General features: G+C 40.9%; 1 protein-coding gene across 3 annotated transcripts in view; it reads right to left on the reverse strand.

Annotated features, from left to right (window-relative positions):
- Pcca (propionyl-CoA carboxylase subunit alpha) overlaps positions 1 to 23283 on the reverse strand; it is a 359494-nt gene that overhangs the window by 203231 nt on the left and 132980 nt on the right. For 2 of the 3 annotated variants that reach the window (XM_052732382.1, XM_052732381.1), the window contains exons 10-12: positions 22598 to 22700; positions 16142 to 16236; positions 12641 to 12791 (exon numbers count right to left, since the gene is read on the reverse strand). In XM_052732382.1, coding sequence (XP_052588342.1) covers positions 12641 to 12791; positions 16142 to 16236; positions 22598 to 22700 — 349 coding nt within the window. Of the gene's footprint in view, positions 1 to 12640; positions 12792 to 16141; positions 16237 to 19844; positions 20856 to 22597; positions 22701 to 23283 lie in introns of those variants that run through there. The other variant, XM_052732383.1, reaches the window with a different exon arrangement.

The raw sequence follows: 23283 nt of genomic DNA on the forward strand, positions 1-23283 counted from the left end.
TGGCTAAACATAAATAAGGATTATGGATTAGTTTAAATGTAAGAGCTAGTCAGTGGTAGGCCTGAGCTAATGGCTGAACAGTTTTAATTAATATAAGCCTATGTGTATTTACTTGGGTCCAAGCGGCTGCAGTACTGGTCGGGGAGAGAGATTTGTTCTGACCATGGGCCAGGTGGGACACAGGAAAACTTCAGCTATAACAAACCTGGAAAGAACAATACTCAACTTCATATGGAAAAACAAAAAATCCAGGATAGTGAAAAGAATCCTGTACAATAAATCAACCTCTGAAGGCATCACAATCCCTGACTTCAAGTCCTACTATACAGCTACTTTAAAAAAAACAAAACAAAACAAAACAAAACAAAAAAAAAACAGCTTGGTACTGGTATAAAAACTGACATGTGGACCAATGGAATGGAATTGAAGACCCTGACATTGATCCACACACATATGATTTTTGACAAAGAAGCCAAAACTGTACAATGGAAAAAAGGAAGCATCTTTAGCAAATGGTACTGGCATAACTAATGTCAACATGTAGAAGATTGCAAATAGATCCATATCTGTCACCATACACAAAACTTAAGTCCAAGTGGATCAAAGACCTCAACATAAATCCAGTTACTCTGAACCTGATAGAAGAGAAAGTAGGAAGTAATCTTGAATGCATTGGCACTGGAGATCACTTCCTAAATATAACACCAGTAGCACAGACACTGAGAACAACAATTAATAAATGGGACCTCTCAAAACTGAGAAGCATTTTCAGGGTAAAGGATATGGTCAATAAAACAAAACGACAGTCTACAGAATGGAAAAAGATCTTCAACAACCTCTCATCTGACCTCCAGAATATATAAAGAATGCAAGAAACTAGACATCAAAATACCTAGCAGTCCAATTAAAAAAATGGGCTATAGAGCTAAACAGAGAATTCTCAACAGAAGAACCTCAAATGGCTGAAAGACATTTAAGGAATTGCTCAACATCCTTAGTCATCAGGGAAATGCAAATCAAAATGACTCTGAGATACCATCTTATATCTGTCAGAATGGCTAAGATCAAAAACACTGAGACAGCTTATGTTGGAGAGGATGCAGAGCAAGGGAACACTCCTCCACTGTTGGTGGGAATGCAAACTTGTACAGCCACTTTGGAAATCAGTATGGTGGTTCTCAGAAAATTGGGAATCAATCTCCCCCAAGACCCAACTATACCACTCTTGAACATATACCCAAGGAATGCTCAATCATACCACAAGGATACATGCTCAACTATGTTCATAGCAGCATTATTCGTAATAGCCAGAACCTGGAAACAACCTAGATGCCCCTCAACTGAAGAATGGATAAAGAAAATGTGGTGCATATACACAATGGAGTACTACTCAGCAGAGAAAACCAATGACATCATGAGGTTTGCAGGCAAATGGATGAAACTAGAAAATATCGTGAGTGAGGTAACCCAGACTCAGAAGGACAAGCATGGTATGTACTCACTCATAAGTGGATACTAGATGTAAAGCAAAGGATAATCAGACTGCACCCCACAGCTCCAGGGAGGGTAGTTAGCAGGGAGGACTGTAGGAAGGACGCATGGATCGCCCAGCGATGGAGAAATGGATGAGATCTACATGAGCAAACTAGGGGTGAGGAGGGGTAATGGAGGGCAAGGGACAGGGGATGAGAGCTTAGGGGAACAGGAGGTTTGAGCTGGAAAGGGAACACAGTGGGAGAGCAAGGAAAGAGATACCATGATAAATGAAGACACCATGGGAATAGGGAAAAGCACAGGGCTAGGAAGGTTCCCAAAAATCCACAAGGATGACTCCACCATAGACTACTGGCAATAGTCAAGAGGGTGCCTGAGCTGACCTACTCTGGTGATCAGATTGCTGAATAACCTAACTGTCATCATAGAGCCCTCATCCAGTGACTGATGGAAGCAGATGCAGAGATCCACGGCCTGGTCCCAGGCAGAGCTCCAGGAGTCCAATTGATGAGAGAGAGGAGGGATTCTATGAGCAAGGAATATCAAGACCATGACTGGAAGAAGTACAGAGACAATAGTCAAACTAGTGGAACGCATGAACTGTGTACCAATAGCTGAGGAGCCTCCATGGTACTAGACTAGGCCCTCTGGTTAAGTGAGACAGTTGTTTAGCTTGAACTGTATAGGGGGGCCCCAGGCAGTGGGATGGGGACCTGTCCCTAGTGCAAGAGCTGGCTTTTTGGAGCCCAGTGCCTATGGTGGGACACCTCGCACAGCCTTGGTGCAGGGAGGAGGGGCGTGGACCTGCCTCAACTGAATGTACCAGGCTCTACTGACTCCCCATGGGAGACTTTGCCTTGGAGAAGGTGTGAATGGGGGAGTAGGTTGGGGGGGGAGGCTGGGAAGAGAAGGAGGGAGGACAGGGGAATCTGTGGTTGGAATGTAAAATGAATAGAAAATCTCTTAATAAAAAAATGTATTAAAAAAAGAATAGAAAATACATATATATATATATTACTTTAAAAGAGAAAAATTGTGACATCAATAATTAATGAGGACTACCTTTTCACATTACAAGCATATCAGATTGTGTCATCTGACATTTATGTGCATAAGTGTGTATGTGTGTGTACAAGTGCATGCACACATAGGTAGGTGTTTATAAGAGTGTGAGTGAATGGATATACATATGTGTGTCAAAGACTCTCAGATGTTGCTCCTTGGGCACCATTCACCTTTTGAGACTGGGTCTCTCACTGGCCTGAAACTCACCATGTAGGCCAAGCTGGCTGGTCAGCAAGCCCAAGAGACCCACCTGTCTCTTCCTCTCCAGTGCGGGGACAATGAGCTCATGGAATGCCACTATGCCTGTTTTTTTCATCTGAGTTCTAGGGATTGAACCCAGGTCTTATTGTATGAACTGAGCCATGTCTCCAACCACAGATGCATTATTCAAAAGTAGTTTTTAAACTTAGAAAGCAACTAGAAGAAAGATAAAGCAACATCTGAAGGGCTGGGGAGATGGACCGGAGGGTAAATCAGTTTGCACAAGGTTAAGGACCTGAGTCCAGATCCCCCCCAAAAAAACATAAAAACCACACAGGTGAGGCAGCTGTTGGTCATCCTACCACTCAGAAGGCAGAGGCAGGGTTCCATGACAAGCTGGCTAGCTAGCTAGACTAGCCAAAACCTGCATGCTCAAGGTCCAGCCTTGAGGACTCTGCCTCAATAAGGTGGATATTGATTGAAGGAAACACCTGATGTCAATTTCAGTTCCTCACATGCACACAAAAATATGTGTGCATGCAAACATACACCGGCACATGCCACACACACACACATGTGTAAAGAAAAATGCAGCAGCCTTATAAAAGATCTTCAAAGTAGAAGATATAACATGATCCAAGATGGAATTTAATATTAAAACCTTCTAAACAAAACAGTAATTATACGTTAAAAGGCACAGTGCAGCAGTCATAAGAAATTATATAACATCTGATACTTACACTAGAATACTTTAGGCAAGAAGGCATTTGGGAACCACTGGAAGAGCAAGCATGAGCTGTGCTGCAGCAGTCCATGGCTCTCTCGCTCTTGCTAATCTCTGCCTCCCGCAGGGGCCGGAGAGACGGCTCAACAGTTAGTGCACTGACTGCTCTTCCAGAGGATGCAGTTTCAGCTCCCAGGACCCACAGGGTGGCTCACAACTGTCTGTAACTCCAGGTTCAGGGGACCCAACACCCTTTTCTGACCTCTGAGGGGCTACAGCATGTAGCAAGAATCTTAAAAGGTCTTATTAATAAAAACAAACCTGGAGCCAGGTATTGGGGTAAACGCTGGAAGATCAGAGAAGCAGAACAGGCCACAGCTACCTCACCTTGCCAATTCCTCAGTTGATCCTGTTTCCTCAGACTGGAAGCCTGCCTCGTCCAAATGCATCTCAGGGTGGGAGGTCACTGAATTAGGGTTACTGGGGACTTATCTTCCAGTCCTCATCCAAATGCATCTCAGCTGAACTGTGCTGCTCAAAAGCCTAAAAGCTTAACCAGGCTATAGTTCCTCGACCTCACGCCTTAAATACCTTTCTGCCTCCATAGCACATGTGTGGTACACAGACATACACTCAGGCATACACACACACACACACACACACACACACACACACACACACACACACGAAATAAAATAAATATTGAAAAAGAGAAAATTATCAGAAAGAAATGACAAAAGTTCAGACATGACAGAATGAAGGAGGAAGGAAACTAAGAGGAAAAGGAAAGAGAGAAAACAGAGAAAGAAATAGGGCAGGTAATGCAGGTATAATTCGATGCAAGATGCAAGAATTTTTGTTTCAGAGGGCATCACTGATGTAGAATATTTTGATTCCAATTGAAATTTTTATTCAGAATGATGTTTAATTTGATTCAGAAAGGATACATGAAGTCGTTCACAATATAACAACAGATTTAACAGAGCTGATTTTTCATAGTAGATGCTGGTTTCTAGACTAACAGACTGTCAGAACAGTTCCCATACACCCTTCTCCCTCCTCCATCCAGCTTTCCCAGACTATAAGCATGAAGCATTAGCGTGGAAACTTGTGACAATTTATGAGCCAACATCAATACGCTGTAATTAAATCCCACAGTTTACATCAGGGCTCACTCTTGGAGCCATGCATTCCATGGTAGCTGGCAAATGTGTAACTATATGTCTCTGCCATGGCAGCATCAATATTTCCAATTCAGAAGTCTACACTCAAAACACCACAGGAAAACATCATTTACCAAAAGCAACTTGGGAAGAAAAGCGTTTATTTGGCTTATGCTTCCAAATCATTGTTCATCACAGAAGGAAGTCAGGCCAGAAACTCAAACAGGGCAAGAACCCTGGAGGCAGGAGCTGATGCAGAGGTCATGGAGGGCTGCTGCTGACTGGTTTGTTCCTTGAGGCTTGCTCAGTCTACTTACTTATAGAACACAGGACCACCAGCCTAGAGGCCCTCACACATCAATCATGAATCCAAAAACAAGTACCACAAATATCCATACGACAACCAAGTGGAGGAATCTTCTCAATTGAGGTTCCTTCTTCCTAAATGATTCCAGTTTGTGTCAAGTTGATAAAGCAGCCACCACATTGCCCGAAGTTTCAGTCCCTTCTCCATCCCCTGCTCCACCGTCACACACATCACCCTCTCACCACTACACAGCACATTAAGTTTAAAGAGCCTTTCCTCCTCTCTGTTTTCTTTTGTATGTTTTAATAGTTACTCAAGGGTTTATATTGGGTCAAAAAGAAGCAACATGCTAATTGATTTCAAACCCCAAACTTCTGTAACAAGGTAAAATGTTCTTAACATGTAAGGGTAGCCTTTTCTATTGCCCACTTGAATAGCTAACAAGAAAACAGTACCCATAGGTATGATAAAGTATGAATTCTTGATCATCTGGTGAATAAAAACAAAGGGCTCACTGATGGTGAGCTGTGGTTAAGATGTTGGTGCTGAGTGATATGAAGTTTATGACCCCTGCAAAAAGACCATAGACTCAAATTAATTATAACTAAAATATTTATTGATTAGGTACTAACAGGACAATAGCCTTAGAGCTGAATCTCAGGCATGTCAGGAAGGAGGGGCATGGGAAAGGTTTCTTAAAGAGGACGAAAACACAATGCATTCAATACCTATGTAAGCAAGGAAAACCTGGTCTGTTCTGCCAAATTAAATGGTTAAGGCAACTCAAAACAATCTTTGGTTATGTGCATAAGCAAGTTACAGAAGCCAAAAAAGCCGTCAAGTAGATGGTCATGGCTATACATTTTAGAGTGGGAGGTCACTGAGTTAGGGTTACTGGGACTTATCTTCCAGGACTAGAGAAGAGACAGATGACTAGTGGGTACCAAGATGTAGTGGGTAGCCGTTCCAGCTTTGATCTGGAAGTTCCAACCCCCATTGAGACTTCGGCAACTGTCACGCCTACAAGGCGGGGCCAAGGGAGGTGCCTGGAGACCTGAGATCTGGATGGGCGGCGCACTCACTCGGTTCTGGGACCTTGGACGGTGAAGGTGGGACAAGCAGAGCTCCAGAGAACACCACTGGACTGCGATTCACCTTCCCCAGACCCCGCGACCTACCTATCCCTTAACTTGTAAGTTACGCCATTAAATAAATCTCCTTTTAACTACGTGGAGTGGCCTTAATAATTTCACCAACACCAAGATGAATGCCTGGCATGAAATGGAGTTTCTTTAGCCATTACACTGAGCATCCAAGTTAAAATATCAATATGTAAACCAGGAGAGCCGTACCTACAGATAAGAAGACAAATGGAGGGCTAATGAGAACAATAGTAAGACAGCAGAAGTGAAGAGTTAGGGGAAGACAGTCAACTCCCATGAAGTTTATTACAGGGAAACAATACAGTATGTCAAATTAGAAAATAAAAACCAATAGCAAAATGTTTTTCATAATCATTTTTCTTACAAATTATATCTGGGAAATTATAAATATTTTTCCAATATTTTGGCAACATCATTATTTTAATTCCTTTTCTTTTATTAAATGTAAATAAGAGAATCTAATAAACTAAATTTTAAACACGTAAAAATAAAAACATAGTTCTCCTGGATACTGAACTATAATATATGACATAATCTCCAAGACATTAGAGCACTAGCCCCCAAACAAGCAGAAAGGTTTTCTAAAGTAACAGATATGTGATATAGTTGAATCAACTGAGTGTCTTAAAATTTATTCCAGAGAGACTCCATTATGAAATATAAAATGAGTTCTAGAAGAAAACATGGAGGATAGAGTTTGGTTTATCATAGAATAGGGGCAACCCAAACTGTCACAGTGACACAAATTACATCAGAGAGAAGGTTTTAAAACTCAACCTCTTAGAAACAAAACTTTTATCAGAAAATAACAACATACAAAGTCAAGAAGACAGACAACAGATGAAGGGGAAATGCCTGTGACTGGTGATGAGGCTTTTATGCCCATGCTGGGGATCAAGTGGCTTCTGACTCAGGTGAGGAAGAGCCACCTGCTCACAGAGCATCAGAGCCCAGACGCCAACTTCATGTAGCAAGGGCTGGTAGGATGCACAGGCAGAGAGGCTTGTACCACACAATAGGAACCCACCAGGTATTAAATCAGGCCTTATGCAAGAGTTATGGGCATATCTGACCTTCTCAACCACAGGGAGAATGGAGGGATAAGGAGCAGGGAGAGAGAAAGAGAGGAGGAGATCATGCAAACTTTGCTCAGTGTAAAAGGATCTAAGGATGTGCAGGATGTTCTACCATCAGCTGACCATATTGAGAACAAATCTGACCCAAGAATCCATGCCTTAACTTGGTGACTCTCAGTGGCATCTCTAGAAAAACAAAATTTGTCAGTTCAAATGTCACCCTTAGGGACATCCACCAAGTGAAAACGCTGCTCACATTCTGTTACCAGACAACACAAGTGGCTTGAAGCTGGGAAAGTGACTGGCCCATCAGGAAATTTCAAGAGAAAGGAACAAAGCAAATTACAGCCCTCTCTGCTCAAGCTGATACACTAATTAAAGAAAAAGAAGATTGCAGGAACTGCAGAATTTGGTGTGTGCTTTAAGCATTAGATCTCATCTTAGAAATCAGAAAGAGGCCGGGCGGTGGTGGCGCACGCCTTTAATCCCAGCACTCGGGAGGCAGAGCCAGGCGGATCTCTGTGAGTTCAAGGCCAGCCTGGTCTCCAAAGCGAGTTCCAGGAAAGGCGCAAAGCTACACAGAGAAACCCTGTCTCGAAAAACCAAAAAAAAAAAAAGAAAAAAAAAAAGAAATCAGAAAGAGAAAATACACTGTTTAAAAAAAAATGTAAGGGGTTAAGAACATTTCCTGCTCTTGGAGTTCAATTCCCAGCACATCAAGTGGCTCACAACCACCTGTAACTTCAGCTCCAAGGGATTTCATGCCTTTGTCCTCTACAGGCACATGCGTGTACACACACACACACACACACACACACACACACACACACACACACTTTAAAATAATGAAAGTAAATTTATTAAAAAGAGAAGAAAAGTTTCTATCAAAAAAAAGAATATTTTAAAGCAGACATGGTGGCACATACATATAATCTCCCAGCATTCAGGAGGCAGGGACAGGAGGATCACAGCAAGTGTGAAGGCATCTTGACCTGCAACAAGTTCCAGACCTGCCAAGATTACATAAGCATAAAGAGAACATGCAAGAAAGGCCTCCTCAATATTGTGAGAAGTCCAAGATTTGTTCTTCATGACTCTGTCCTATTTACTATCAAGCACCCCCTACACACAAACACATGCTAAGAAGGCAAAACTCATTTATTCTTGCTAACTGGCAGGGTCACAGTCATAGCAAATAAATCCAAAAAAAGAAATGTGAATAAATATTAACTGGGAGTGAACTGTATCAAAGGGTGACGTTAAATAGCACAGGATTCAGTACTGTCAGAACTAACACAATGAAATTTTCTACCAATTTGACTCCCCACCTCCAGCTCCCCCAACCCCCAAAGAAATTCTGTAATGTTTGAGGTGATAGAATTTCCTGGCAAGCTATCCATGATAAAAGCAGACAGGCACTGAGGTATTGCAACGATTTCAACCAACTACAGAGAGGTGCCTGATGTAGAAGACTGTGAGGCAAGTTTTAAAAAACAATGGGCTAAAACAAGTGAGCCAGAAACAGATGAGGTAACAAAGAAAACCACAAGAGCCAGGTGTGGTAATACACGTAGCTGGCTACTAGGGAGGCTAAGGCAAGAGTATCATTAGAGACCTGGAGTTCAAGGCCAGTCCAGAAAACATAGCAAGACCTTGTCTCAGGGAGTAGGGGACACAGTTACAAATTGCCCTATAAAAGACACTGGCTGTTAATTTCATAGATGATAACATGTACTTAACCCAACAATCTTGTCTTTGTAGAACAAAACACAAATGTTCTCTCACCACAAATTTCTTTCTAGATTCCTTAGCAAGCAACTATTCTCACCATGGCATAATGAAGTCCCCATCTTAATAAAAAACATGATTTCCTAGCTCATTATCTAATTAGATTCACTTTATTAGAAAACTATTACTGTAATAAAAAAATCAAATTCATATCCAAAAGGCAAAATTGTAAGGATATTCACACAAAGAGAATATGAGCTAAGAAATACAATTTCAAAAGGAGTATCCAACTACTGTCAGTAATAAATGCTACAGATGTTTAGGATACTGGCCTCAAAATACAGCTAAAAACATCACTTCTGCTGAAAATCAATCTGTTATTTGACAGGTAGATTTTTACTCTACCAGCAATTTTTTCATATTACTCTCAAAGATTAAGACTTTGGTGATAACACTCATGGGACTAGTTAGTATTTGATGTGCATGCTCATCTGCCAAGTCCCTTGCAGCTGAGGCTCATCCTGTGACTGCTGATGTTCTTGAGGTCAGGGAGGCACTGCCATGTGTCATTTAGAAAGGAAAAGATAAGACAGTGGCAAGGCACAGGCCACACTTAGGGGACAAGACAGGCAGGGGTGAGTCAGGGCACACACTCACATGTATATAATGTACTTCTTAAAGCCATCAGCTTGGAACCTGTACTTATAGTTACTTGGGATTAGGTAACAGGAGAGGATGTTCTTAAGAGGCCAGGAAGAAGCAGTGTACGCCTTTAATCCCAGCACTGGGGAGGCAGAGGCAGTAGGATCTCTGTGAGTTCCAGGACAGCCTGGTCTACAAAGCAAGTTCCAGGACAGCCAATGCCTTTACACAGAAACCCTGTCTCAAAAACAGAACAAAAAAACATCAAAGAGTAAGACTACAGGAAAGAAGTATCAGCCAAAACCCAACAGACGAGCATGCAGGGATACAGGCACAGCATTGGTGCCATGTTTGTTGTACAGGCATGTGCACTCCAGGTGCACAGTAACACCAGGGATGTAGTTTCCTCCTTTAGTCGTACTGAGCAATTGAAAAATACAGCCATAAAGGTGAAAGATCATCACAAGAGAGGACATAGAGAAACCTCCTCTGCTGTGGGATGTTCTGTGTGGCAAATGTTTTGTTTTGATTGGTCAATAAATAAAACACTGATTGGCCACTGGCTAGGCAGGAAGTATAGGCAGGACAAGGAGGAGAATAAAGCTGGGAAGTGGAAGGCTGAGTCAGAGAGACACTGCCAGCTGCCATGATAAGAAACAGCATGTGAAGATGCCAGTAAGCCACGAGCCATGTGGCAAGGTATAGATTAATGGAAATGGATTAATTTAAGCCGTAAGAACAGTTAGCAAGAAGCCTGCCACGGCCATACAGTTTGTAAGCAATATAAGTCTCTGTGTTTACTTGGTCAAGTCTGAGCGGCTGTGGGACTGGCAGGTGAGAGAGATTTGCCCTGACCCTGGGCCAGGCAGGAAAACTCTAGCTACAAATGGCATCCAACGTGATGGCAAGAGTTTCCACCTAAAAACTGAGAAAAAGATTCTAAAACGTTGCTAAAAACAGTTCCTAATTGTCTCTCTCAAATGAGTGGCAGCTGCTGGTTTGAGCTACTTGTGGTTTCCTGGAGTGTGCGTTCGACCTGCAGTATGGCAGGAATGAGGCCTCTGCAAGTGGCACATTAAGCTGCACGGTGGATTTAGACTTTGCAGGTACAAAACAAAAAAAGAGGTTTCTGGACTATACGCTGCTTGGATAAAATCATAGACCCACGATAGCTCCCAGAGCTGGTGATAAATGTAGCCATGTTGGGAAGCTGAGGTGGGCGGAGCCAGCAGCCACAGTTGCTGCAGTTTAAAGCAATAGATTCACAATAAGACAGATTCAGATGTAATAGTTTAAAATGTGTGTAAAATATACGTAGACTTGGAAGAGAGAGAAAAAGGAATATATACAGTTATATAAAGAAATACATAGTTTTTAAAAATAAAATCTTTAAAGAGAGTAAAATTAATAAAAAAAAATAAGTCACATAAAGATGAATATTACACAGAGAATCTGGATTGTGTTGTCTTTGGGATTTTTAACTGCAGAAAAACATTTGATTGTAAAAGCTGTTGAGTTATGTCAATATGTATATTTTAAAGGTACCTTGACTTCAAAATTTGGATATAAGGATATGTTGCTTTGGAAAAGAGTCTCTGCTTTTGTTCCCACAGAAAGTCAGAGGCTATGGATTTGTTCAAGATTAAGATACATCAGGTTTGACCAGCCAAGACCCCCTGAAAGGTCTCCGATGACACCATGGCCCAGATGATTCAACATCCAGAACCGTTTCAAGATGACTGGCTCAGACGATACACCCTCACGGACTACTCCATGATCCTAAAATTTTCTTTGTGTCCCCATAAGATACAGCGCCCCCCTCCAGCAGGAAGTAGTAAGAGAAGCTACGCCCAAATTCCCAAATTATATGTAATTTTACTTTGTTAAGGTTAAAACCTTCCTTTTTGAAAAAAAAAAAAGGCGGGGGGAAGTGCTGTGGGATGTTCTGTATGGCAAATGTGTTGCTCTGATTGGTCAATAAATAAAACACTGATTGGCCACTGGCTAGGCAGGAAGTATAGGAGGGACAAGGAGGAGAATAAAGCTGGGAAGTGGAAGGCTGAGTCAGACAGACACTGCCAGCCGCCAAGATGACAAACAGCATGTGAAGATGCCAGTAAGCCACAAGCCACATGGCAAGGTATAGATTTTCAGAAATGGATTAATTTAAGCTGTAAGAACAGTTAGCAAGAAGCCTGCCACGGCCATACAGTTTGTAAGCAATATAAGTCTCTGTGTTTGTTTGGTTGGGTCTGAGTGGCTGTGGGACTGGCAGGTGAGAGAGATTTGCCCTGACCCTGGGCCAGGCAGGAAAACTCTAGTTACACTCCTCCATGGGGAGGGGAGGCCACCAAGGAGCACACCCTCAAGGTCAGAGTGATATACAAGAGAATCAGCCCCTGGCTGGACTGCAGATGGGTTCAGTACCCCTCAGAAGCCCAAGAAGCTTCACTTTCAACTGGTTACCCTTAGTGCCACAAAATACTATTACACATGAGCCTGCAGCAAAAACAAAACAATGACAAATCTCTGTAAGAAAAGATCCATCATCCATAGAGATCTTTTTTTCCTTACTTTGTATCTGAAAATTTCTTTCAAAGACTTGCTTGTGGCATACTTATGTATCTATCTCTCTCTCACACACACACACATGATATATACACATGAAGTATCAAGTATCGGGAATAATAATAACTGAGTAGGAGTCTAAACATGAGCCTTTAAGTTTACAGAGTGAGGGGCTGGAGGACTCAGATTTGATTTTTCAGCACCCACATGGCAGCTCACAACCGTCTGTAACTCCAGTTCCAGGGAATCTGACTCCCTCTTCTGGCCTCTCAGGGCACTGCATGCATGTGGTGCACATACACACATACAGGCAAACACCCACACACATAAAATTTTTTCAATTAAGTCAGTGGGCTGCTTAATCTCCTTAGCAGGTGTCTCAGCACAAGTACAGAAAGAAAATATTTAAGTTTATGGCACTGATTTTTAAATTTTATTACAAAACGAAACAAGAAAAAGAATGAGGAGGGGCACAGAGCATGGAGAGAAAGAAAAAGAGGTATTGTTACCTGGAGTCTTGTGTTCATTTCCAAGAAGTAAAAATTCTTCTGGGAGTCCACGAGAAATTCCACAGTTCCAGCAGAGGAATACTGCACAGCTTTAGCCAAAGCCACAGCCTGTTCTCCCATTGCTCGGCGAGTCTCATGATCCAGAAAAATGCTACAAAGAGACGAAGCACTCGGAGCAAAGCCTCCAGTAATCTTTTATGGGCTTACATAAAACTGCTACATAGATCCTTTTGTACCAGTTTAGGAGCTGATCACGCTTCATAGCACACACTGTGTCATGCTTCACCAATCCAACATCAAAATTTTATGGAACATTTCATCCTTTCACATTTCCCTACAACTTCATTTCTAAAATGAACTAACTAACCTTTACCTAGTAAAACTGAACATATATACTAGGAGTTGCCTCAAGCTAAAAGTAGATGGAAATAACTTTGGAAATGGACATATACTATCTTCATTCTTCATAGATTCTGTATGTGCAAACTTGCCTACTTACGATAACTTATGTACCCTTAAAAATACATATGTGTAGCACCTTTATGCACACATGAACAAGCAGAGAGAAGAAAACTGTCAAAAGCTGAGGATGAACAAATTGCTCTGCCTTCCTATTCTAGGACTTATATTTAACCACTGTCATCCCCAAGGAGAGAGACAAAGAGAAAGGGGGCGATTCACTGCTTGAGAGATCTTTGACTTTCATGCTTAAGTGCTATTGGGCTCCTAGGAGCATGATGGCCATGAAATGTCTCATGGAGGAAGCCTACATGTGAGGTAAGCCTAGAAAGAAATACATTACAGTCTTGCACTACTGTTAATTAAGGTGCTCTTCAACCTGAACATACAGAAAGCAAGGTTCTACACTGACCAAGTATGTAAGTCATATTTGCATGTTATGTGAAAATGCTAAGGCCTGAGGCTCAAGGAGCCCAAACATGTATTTTCCCTAGGAAAAACAGCTTGGTATTTGCTAATTCAGTGTCAACAGTACCTTTCTGCATCGAATAAACCTCTCATACCTGTCATTCTCCACAGGCAGTTCAAGCTAAAATGTTTTCAACCAACATTGTAAATGCTTGTTTAAAAATTGTTTAAATGAAGATATAGATATACATATATGTGTGTGTGTGTGTGTGTGTGTGTGTGTGTGTGTGTGTGTGTGTGTGTGTTTGATAGAGAGAGAGAATGTCAAATAACTAGTATTTTAGATTCTGGTTCTACACAAGAGATCAACATTAACTACATTTCTATTTGCAGGTTGATGCAATCCCTCGATAATATCTGTCAGACATGCTGTATAATATTCATGATGGGATGGGATGCTGAACTTGTATGCGCCTTTCTTTGGTACATAATCATTTATAAAGAGCCACACTTGGCTTACCTATGTTACACACCCACTTTCCTACCCAACTCACTCGTTTTTGTTTGTCTGGGGAATTTGGGGTTGTTTGTTTAAGTAAAGTTGAAGCTAGGGACTGCTTCATCAGAAGAAACTCCCATCTCTTTATGCTTGCAACTAATTTTTTGTAACACAAGAACTCCTTATAGCCTGTCAGTGTTTAATTAGTATTCAGTCAGTATTCAAAATTTCCGACTACCTCATAAATATCATTATAAAGACTAGTTTCCTTTGAATCAAGATACAAATAAGGTCTAGAGTGCATTTGGCTGATTTTTTTTTTAACATTTTAAGATGCTTTTAATCTGTCATCCCATCCCTTGTTTTTCGGCCAAAGACTTGGGCACTTTCCTGTCTCATTCCTTAAGTTGAAGGCTGAGCTGCATGCAACCCTGTGGTGTCTTTTAACACTAGTATTATATTTCAATTCCATATAAACTGACAGAGTAAAGCCTTCAATAGTCATATGGATTGCCATAGGGACAGAGCCTACCTGATTAGTAAATGGAAAGTGTACTCTATCCTCCCCTGAGGGTGATATTGGGATTACTTGGTAGCTTCAGGTATTAAGGTCTTTCTTATTATAAATATAGTTCTGCAGTGCCCTAATAAATAAAGGCATAGAGAAATCTGGAAAACAACCACCAATAACGCTACTCAATTTTGCCTTTCTGGTCTTATCCTTTCCTATACCATAAACCTTTCCTAGTAGCAGCACAGTTTCTATGTACTCAATTGGCAATGCAGTCACAGGACAGAGAATCAAGGGAGGTGATGTAGACACCCCCCAACACTAAATGACAGTAATGTCAAAGAATTAACATACCATGTTTTGTTTTGTTTTTTGTTTTTTTGATGTCTCGAAACAGGGTTTCTCTGTGTAGTTTTGGTGCCTGTCCTGGATCTCTCTCTGTAGACCAGGGTAGCCTCGAACTCACAGATATCCACCTGCCTCTGCCTCCCAAGTGCTGGGATTAAAGGCGTGTATCACCATCGCCCAGCTAACATACCATATTTTTAGACCACCATACTACCCCCGTATTTTTAACTAATGTATCTAAAATAGCTATTAATTTTACATTGTGATTTAAAATTGACCCATAGTCATATATACTCTTTTGAGATACTATACACACTCTATCAAGGCATGTTGGCTTTGCACATTAAAGTTACAATTAGATACATATTTTAGTGCTTGGCAATTCAAAACAACTACATACATTCAACTGGGTATTGTATTTTAGTTTTGGAGGGGTTGCCTAATTTTGATTTGTAGGACAAGGTCTTGCAATGTACCCTTTGGTAGTCCTGGTACTCACTACGTAGCACAGGCTGCCTTGAATTCACGGTGAACTTCCTGCTTCCGCCTCTGAGATGCTAAGGTTATAAGCATGCTTCACCATGCTCAGCTTCAATTGGGAATATTTTTCATTTTTCTTTTTGGTTTTATTTAGACAAAGGTCTCACTATGTAGCTCTAGGTGGCCTACAACTCTCTATGTAGACCAGGCTGACCTCAAATTCAGAGATCCACCTGCCTCTGCCTCCCAGGTACTGCCACCATATTCAATGTTAACTGGGGATTTTAAGAAAAAGGAGAATACCAGGATATACACAAATACCAACCTAGTACTAACTGAAAAATGAAGGTCAGTGAAACAGCCTCACAAAACCTACTGCAGCTGCCGGGAGCCACCAGAGGAGCTCTGGAGAGTCAAGGGATTTTCAAGAACTGTGTCTAGAAGTACTTCTGCAGCAGGGAGACAGGACCAACCTTATTAATGTGTCTTTCACATGAGAAACACATCTATTCCAGGCATCCCAGGGACACTGGCAGGTTCTGCACAACCCCAAAGCCTAAACAAGCCACAGTTGCTATCTATCCAACTCTCTCTTCTAACAAAAACCTACTTCTTTTTCAAGTGTTTTCTCATTCTTATGGACTGAAGTACTGAGGGAAATTAGGTAACAGATTACAAATCATTAATATAGAAATAGCCATTAAAGTTTATATTAAGGTAATTTTAGCAAATAAAAAAAATATAATCCAGAAAATCTTTAAAAGCATTATGGGTGCTCTTAGGAGGTGACTCTTACCTTGGTGCTTCCTCTACCACCTTCTGGTTTCTTCTCTGGATCGAGCATTCCCTCTCATTGAGCCACAGAGCATTGCCGTGTTTATCACCTAAAACCTGAGAGTGGTAACACTTGAGAAATCCCCAGTGAGGGTGTACCTGTTAATGCTTCCCCATATAACTTCTCTTGATTTTTAATATCAAGACCTCAGAGAATACACATAGCTCTCAAAACACACATTACGTTGATATTAACAGAAGAAAAGTATATTTACAATTTTAGAATACAATAAAATATTACAAGCAAAAATATCTGAGGAAAAAGATTCTCATGTTGCATTTCAAGCACACAGACGGCATATGAGTATCATTTAATAATGGCTAAAAGGTCAGAAGCCACTGTGAAAGCAAGGAAATATCAGTGCTGCCAGAGCCATGCCTTCTGGTCACCAATGGAGCGGTGACACCATCACTACCCAAGCCAGTCTGCTGTTCTTATCAAATGTCTGTTAGTCAGGGAGTGGTAGTTTATGAATCTATCACCAATACATTGTTGTTTGTATGTGGATAACTTTACCCTGGCTTATTTTGTTAGAGAAAACTAGAAAAAATGGCTGGGAGCTAGTCCACAATACACCATGATGCTCTCCATTTGTGATAAGAAGAAATGAACTGGGGCTACTGGAGAAAACACGACACTCAGCTGGAGATGAATCATTCAGAGTTGTTCAAATATTTCTGAACACATGTTTTAGGTTCACAGACTTGTTTTAAGAGCTCTGAGTCACTAGTTTTAGCACCAAGCAGCTATCTATCCAGCCTCACTGAAAGGCATTCTGTTATTCTGTTTCTCCATGCATTCCAGAGAGCCAATAGAAGTAGCATCTTAATGTTTTATATGGCTGGTGAAAAAAATCATACTTACAACAGGCATAGTTAGCTATAAAAAAAGTAGCAAATATATGGCTGAAACATTTTCTGGGAATAAAGCCTTTCTAAACTCAAAAATCATTTCAAGTAATAAAGGAAAATTTTATAGTTATCAGATGCCAGGAGACTGGCATTTTACTTCTAAGACTCCAAGGTAGCTGCATGAGGTACATCTAAAAATATTTTAATCCCTCAAAATAACTCTCAACCTCTTTATTTAAACTCTAGTTGGCAAGGAAGTAAAAGTACATTTAGTCTCCAAGAAATAAAGTCAAAATAACTAAGAATCAGAAAAAGCACTTGAAACTGTTAAAAAAAAAAAAAAGACTCAAATACAGAATCAAGTGTTTGTTTTCTCTAATTCTATATAGTCTCCTTGATTGCTCTAAAAAGTGTAAGGAATTTGGCACACAAGTGGTGCACACATACATATATGCTGGCAAAATATCCATACATGCAAAGTCAAAATTAAAAGCTCAGGGAATTTATCAAGCATTTTTAAAAAACACGTAATGATATACACTGGGAAACATGAATAAAACACACTTATGAGGAAAAGATGATTCTTATCCTTGAGAGCTATTTTATTTTGACTATAACCCTTTATAGATACATGTGCTGAATGGGATAGAGCCACACTACTAGTTCCTCAAGAGGCTTCATGATAATGCATGCCCTTGAGGATCCCTGAACCCAGCCTGGGGAATGATAGTGGTTCTCTAGTTAAGAATCATGGCCATGAGGACATAAAACAGAGCAGAGTTATTTACATTGCCAGTGTACACCTGAGAAAGGACACAGGATAGAACAGCTGATATGATATGAAAATTAACAGGTGATTGACATGCACAGATATACTTCCCAGACTGTGGAGAGACATTCAAGAAATGGATAACATCATCTAAGGGCAGAACACAGAGTTCCAGGAGACAGGGTAAAAATGGACTTCATTTCTGTGAACTACGCTTATTACACGACACTGTCCTGTGAGTCAAACTGCTGTATGTCTGCAGGAAACTGTCACTACAGCTGTGCTTGTTCACTGCTGACGTTCCCTCATAGAACGAGGGGCTAGAGAGGGTCACTGAACCCTCACCTGACATTCCAGCCATCCTTCCCAGCCACTTGTATATAATTCTGCCCTAATTACCTGTGGCTTTGGGTCTTGGGAGGGTCTAGAGTGTACAGGCTGGAAAAGATAAAAAAGAAGGGGGCCTCATCTGCACCGTCATGGGAAAGCCATCATTCACGCTAGATACAGACCTTGCAATGTGGCCACTTTAGGGTCACCCACACTTCTGCCCATAACCCCTCACTCAAGCTCTATAAGTAAACCTAATAAATTCACTTGTTTCCCAGGAGAATCTCTGGTTTGTCACTGGGTCTTTATGAGGCAGGGTGAACAGATACTGCTTGGTCCCCACTGGAGATAGAATTGTTAAAACAACCCTATATACATAAACTATCTAATACAAATAAGCTCATGAAAATTGGAAAGTGAATAGTTTTTAAAAACCTAAAGCATATCAGATGGGGGAAACATCTGGGTTACCCATTTAAGTTAAGAGGGGATAGACTTACTTATGTTTAAGAACATAACCTAGATGGGTAGGTCAAAAGTAATTAAACTAAAAGACTAATGTAGAAGTATAACAACTTAACTAACAAAATTTGTTGGATATTGATGAAATATTAATGAAAGACAAAGGCCTAGCTGTTTGAACAGCAAAAGGCTGAGACCTCATCTCCACCCTCAAGGAGCCATGGTCTCTCAGGAAACAGGGGCATCTCAAGATCAACTGGTATAAGTGGGTTCCTAGCAGCTGAACAGTGTTTTCCACCTCTGCATCTGAGATGGTTTCTCACTCAGCATAAGATCTACTAAAGATATAAATTTTTAAAAAGATTTCGAAAAGATACCTGGTTTAAGACCAATGCACACAAATAACCTGTTTCTATTACATGAGCAACAAATAAATGGCAAATCAAACTTATAAAGTGGCTAACACAGCAAAGCATGGAATGAACAAATGTCTAGGGGAAAAGATTAATGAACGACACATAAAACCTTCAGGCTTAGAACTACAAAACACTGCTGGAGAGGACTACCAAAGACACGTATGTAAACTGTGAGCTATTCTAGGTTTGTGGACTAACTAGAAAAGTCAATCTAGAATCAATACAACCCAAATCCAAATCTCCACAGTTGTGTGTTAGGGAGGAATCAGGATAATGGGTAAAGTCTAAAATTTACAAGGAGACTTAAGAAACTTAAAAAGCCTAACTCATATGGAAATATAGGATATAGATATGATAGGATAAAAGGGTGGATTATTGAACCTACTTTTAAAGAGCAACTTGTTTAAAATGTTTTACATTGCTGTGGATTTTAGTTTATTGATACAAATTTAGAGTTGATTTTATTCTACTATATATATATATTTCTACTCTTGATTAAGGTATTATGTTTATGTAACTCATTTAGATTGTAATGGATAATTAAGAAATACAGATTAATAATTAGGCTTCTATGAAAGTCACACTACAGTCATGTTAAGTTTTCTAGGTACACATAGATATAATTCAAGTAGGTAGATAGTCTCCAAACACTCCAAACACTACAGAATATGGCATTTAAAATGTTTTAAAAATTTAGACTTTCTAGACAATGAGACATGTCTGCTCCTGGCAGCACTGATTTACTTCAGAGAGGAGGATTGGCATCAGAGACACTCTATGTGGAGTTTATCTTCTTCTTGGCAAAAATAGCCATTTGGGCAAGAAACTGTTCTTGCCTGGACTGCTTGATCAACTGGACATGCAGGACCCATAGGAAGGTGACCACTGAACTTTGCTTGGCAAAATGGTCCTTCAGGTTCCTGCTTCACAGAGGAAAATGCCAGACAGTCTACAGGACACAAAGAGAAGTGACTGAGAGACTCTAGGCCTGTGGGCTGAAGACAGATGCCCCAACTTTACAGAGGAACTTTGAATAACTGTCGAGGCTGCCAGCTGTCTCTGTCTACTCTCTCAAGACTCCCAAAAGTTTCTTGCATCCTTCTCCCATTTCTCAGGTAATATTATATCCTTCTGAGGTCTTTGATGTAGTTGAAGATTACATAGTTGTAATTTCCTTAGTCATAATAAAAGATAAGTTAGATATGAAATCTTAGACTTACAAATATAGGATAGATAGAATATCTTCTTTAATTTTTGCCAAATACAAATAGACTAGATATTATACATAGACTAGATATTGTAACTGTAATTTTTGCTTGATAATTGTTCTGTTATATGTAATTTTACAATGTTAAAGTTAAAATCTTCGCTTTTGAAAAAAAGAAAAGGGGAAGTGCTGGGGATGCTGTGAATGTGTTGCTCTGATTAATTGATAAATAAGATGCTGGTTGATCAGTAGCCAGGCAGGAAATATAGTGTAGGCAGGATAAGGAGAGAGGAGAATTCTGGGAGGTAGAAGGCTGAGTCAGGAGACGCTGCCAGCCACCACCATGAGAAGCGAGATGTAAAGTAGCGGTAAGCCATGAGCCACGTGGCAACTTATAAATTAATAGAAATAGGTTAATTTAAGATATAAGAACTACATAGCAAAAAGCCTGCCACAGCCATACAGTTTATAAGTAATATAAGCTTCTGAGTGATTATTTTATAAGTGGGCTGTGGGACTATGGGGGCTTGGCAGAACCCAGAGAGAAACTTTCAAGTTACACTAAGCTTTTAGTTTGGGAGGAAAAAAACTAATTTAGAGCATTAACAGTATCATATTCCATACTACATACTCTCTCTCTCTTTCTCCCTCTCTTTCTTTCTCCCTCTCCTTCTCTCTCTCTTTCTCCCTCTCCTTCTCTCTCTTTCTCCCTCTCCTTCTCTCTCTTTCTCTCTGTCTCTCCCTCTCCCTCTCCCCCTCCCTTCCACCCTCCCCCTCCCTTCCACCCTCCCCCTCCCTCCCCCTCCCTCCCCCCTCCCCCTCCCTCCCCTCCCCCTCTCTTCCACCCTCCCCCTCCCCCTCCCCCTCCCCCCCCTCCCCTTCCCCCCTCCCCCTCCCTTCCACCCTCCCCCTCCCCCTCCCCCTCTTCCTCCCCTTCCCCCTCCCTCTACCCCTACCCCCTACCCCTCCCCTCTCTCCTCCTCCCCCCTCCCCCTCCCTCCCCCTCCTCCTCCCTCTCTGTGTTATATGCTTACATGTGTATGTGCACATATGTTTGCAGGTACAAGCACACAAACATGTGAAGGACAGAGGCTGAAATTAATTGTTTCCCTCTTACCACTTTCCATCTCATTTTGAGACAGGGTCTGTAACTGAGCCCACAGCTCAACAACTCAGGTGACTGGCCACTGGACCCTAGGGAGCCTCTTGTTTCTGCTTCCTCAGCACTGGGATTACAGACATGCACCACCATGCCTGGTCTTTTATATGGAGTCGGGAAACTGAGCTCAACCAACTAAGCCATCTCTCCAGTTATCTTATAAAACAAAAATAATTAAGACAATGAACCCATCTCACTAATTTACAACAAATGGCTGTCACAATATATAGTATCATTTACTAGAAAAAACCAGACAGCCAAATGGGAAAGCATCTACTCTCACACTCACACCAAACAATATTCATTTAAGCACAGTCACAGACCAAAGCACCATTTCTAAAACAACAAGTCCCAGTGCTCTGACGGTCTGGCAAGAGGATTGCATACTTAAGATTACCCTGGGCTACACAGAAAAGTCCTGTATGTGTAAGCAGGACTTCAGGAAAGTTGAGAACTCTGCTGCTTAAAGAGAATAATATGAACAGGAAAATTGTAGAGAAGGAATGAGATGAAAAGGAAGATTCCTTTTATTATATATATATATATATTACTGTAGCTTATATGTACAAATATATTACTATATGTATGTGGTGGTTTGAAAGAAAATGGCTCCCAAAGGAGGTGGCACTATTAAGAGGTGTGGCTTTGTGGAGTAGGTGCGGTCTTGTTGGAGGAAGTATGTCACTGTGGAAGCAGTCTTTGAGGTCTCATACATGGTCAAGATACCACCCAGTGTCTCAGACCACTTCCTGTTGCCTGCAAGATGTAAGACTCTCAACTATTTCTCAAGGACCATGTCTGCCTGCATGCCACCTGCCATGATGATAATGCCTTGCCATAGGCCAAAGCAGATTATTTATTAACCAATGGGAACAACATATATTCACAGCATACAGAAAGACATCCGCCAGCAAGCCACCCTAATAAAATGCTTTCCTTATAAGAGTTATCATGATCATGGTTTCTCTTCACAGCAATAGAAACCCTAAGACAATGCAGTAATAGCATATATTATTATTCCTTTTAAAAATTGCCTCCAATGATCCAGTCCTGGAAGAGACTGGATGATTCCATAGTAGAATGTATTTAGCCTGTTCACTCACTTTAGACTGCTGTGTTTTGGGGGTGGGTTTCTCTATCATTTCAATCCAGACCACAACCATTCTAGCATCCTAGCATAGTCTCAGTCTCAACCACTAGAAGGTATCTTGAACAGTACTAACCTGGATTTCTATATGACGAGGGTTATCAATAAATTTTTCTACCAGTAGTCTATCATCACCAAAACTAGAAGCAGCTTCCTGGGATGAAAATCTAAAACCATCCCTGTGGAACAAAAAGGACAATTAGACTAGCAAATAAAAGATAGACTTCCCCATAGAAAACAGTATTTGCTTCATCTTAATTCAGAACAAACTTGGAACAGACTCAGTGGACATACAGAAATCTAAACTAACCTGAGCAGCAACTTCTACTTACAGCTCTGTGACCTTGGGCTCCTTATTTAAGGTTCTAATCATCACTAATTTTCCATGGAAACAAGACTATGATTCTTGTTTCACCAACCATTAAACACACTAGCAATGTTGGAGATACAGACTGCTCAGCAATTAAGGGCACCAGTTACTCCTCACAAGGACCCAGGATCCATTCTCACCACCTACATAGCAGCTCACAACTCCAGTCCCAAGGGATCTCATACCCTCTTCGGCCTTCCACAGGCACTGCATGAATGTAAGGAATAGACATGCAGGCAGGCAAAACATCCACACACATAAAATAAAAGTAATTTTTTTAATATACTAGCAAAACAGTATATTTGGCTTAGAAATTAGAAGACACACACAAGAGTGGAAAGGGCCTGACTAGTTATACAATTACAGGAGCAAAAGTGAATTGCAGCTCTGAG

This window comes from Peromyscus californicus, unplaced genomic scaffold, assembly GCF_007827085.1.
Source record: "Peromyscus californicus insignis strain IS unplaced genomic scaffold, ASM782708v3 Scaffold_12__1_contigs__length_115047231, whole genome shotgun sequence".
NCBI classification, from domain to species: domain Eukaryota; kingdom Metazoa; phylum Chordata; class Mammalia; order Rodentia; family Cricetidae; genus Peromyscus; species Peromyscus californicus.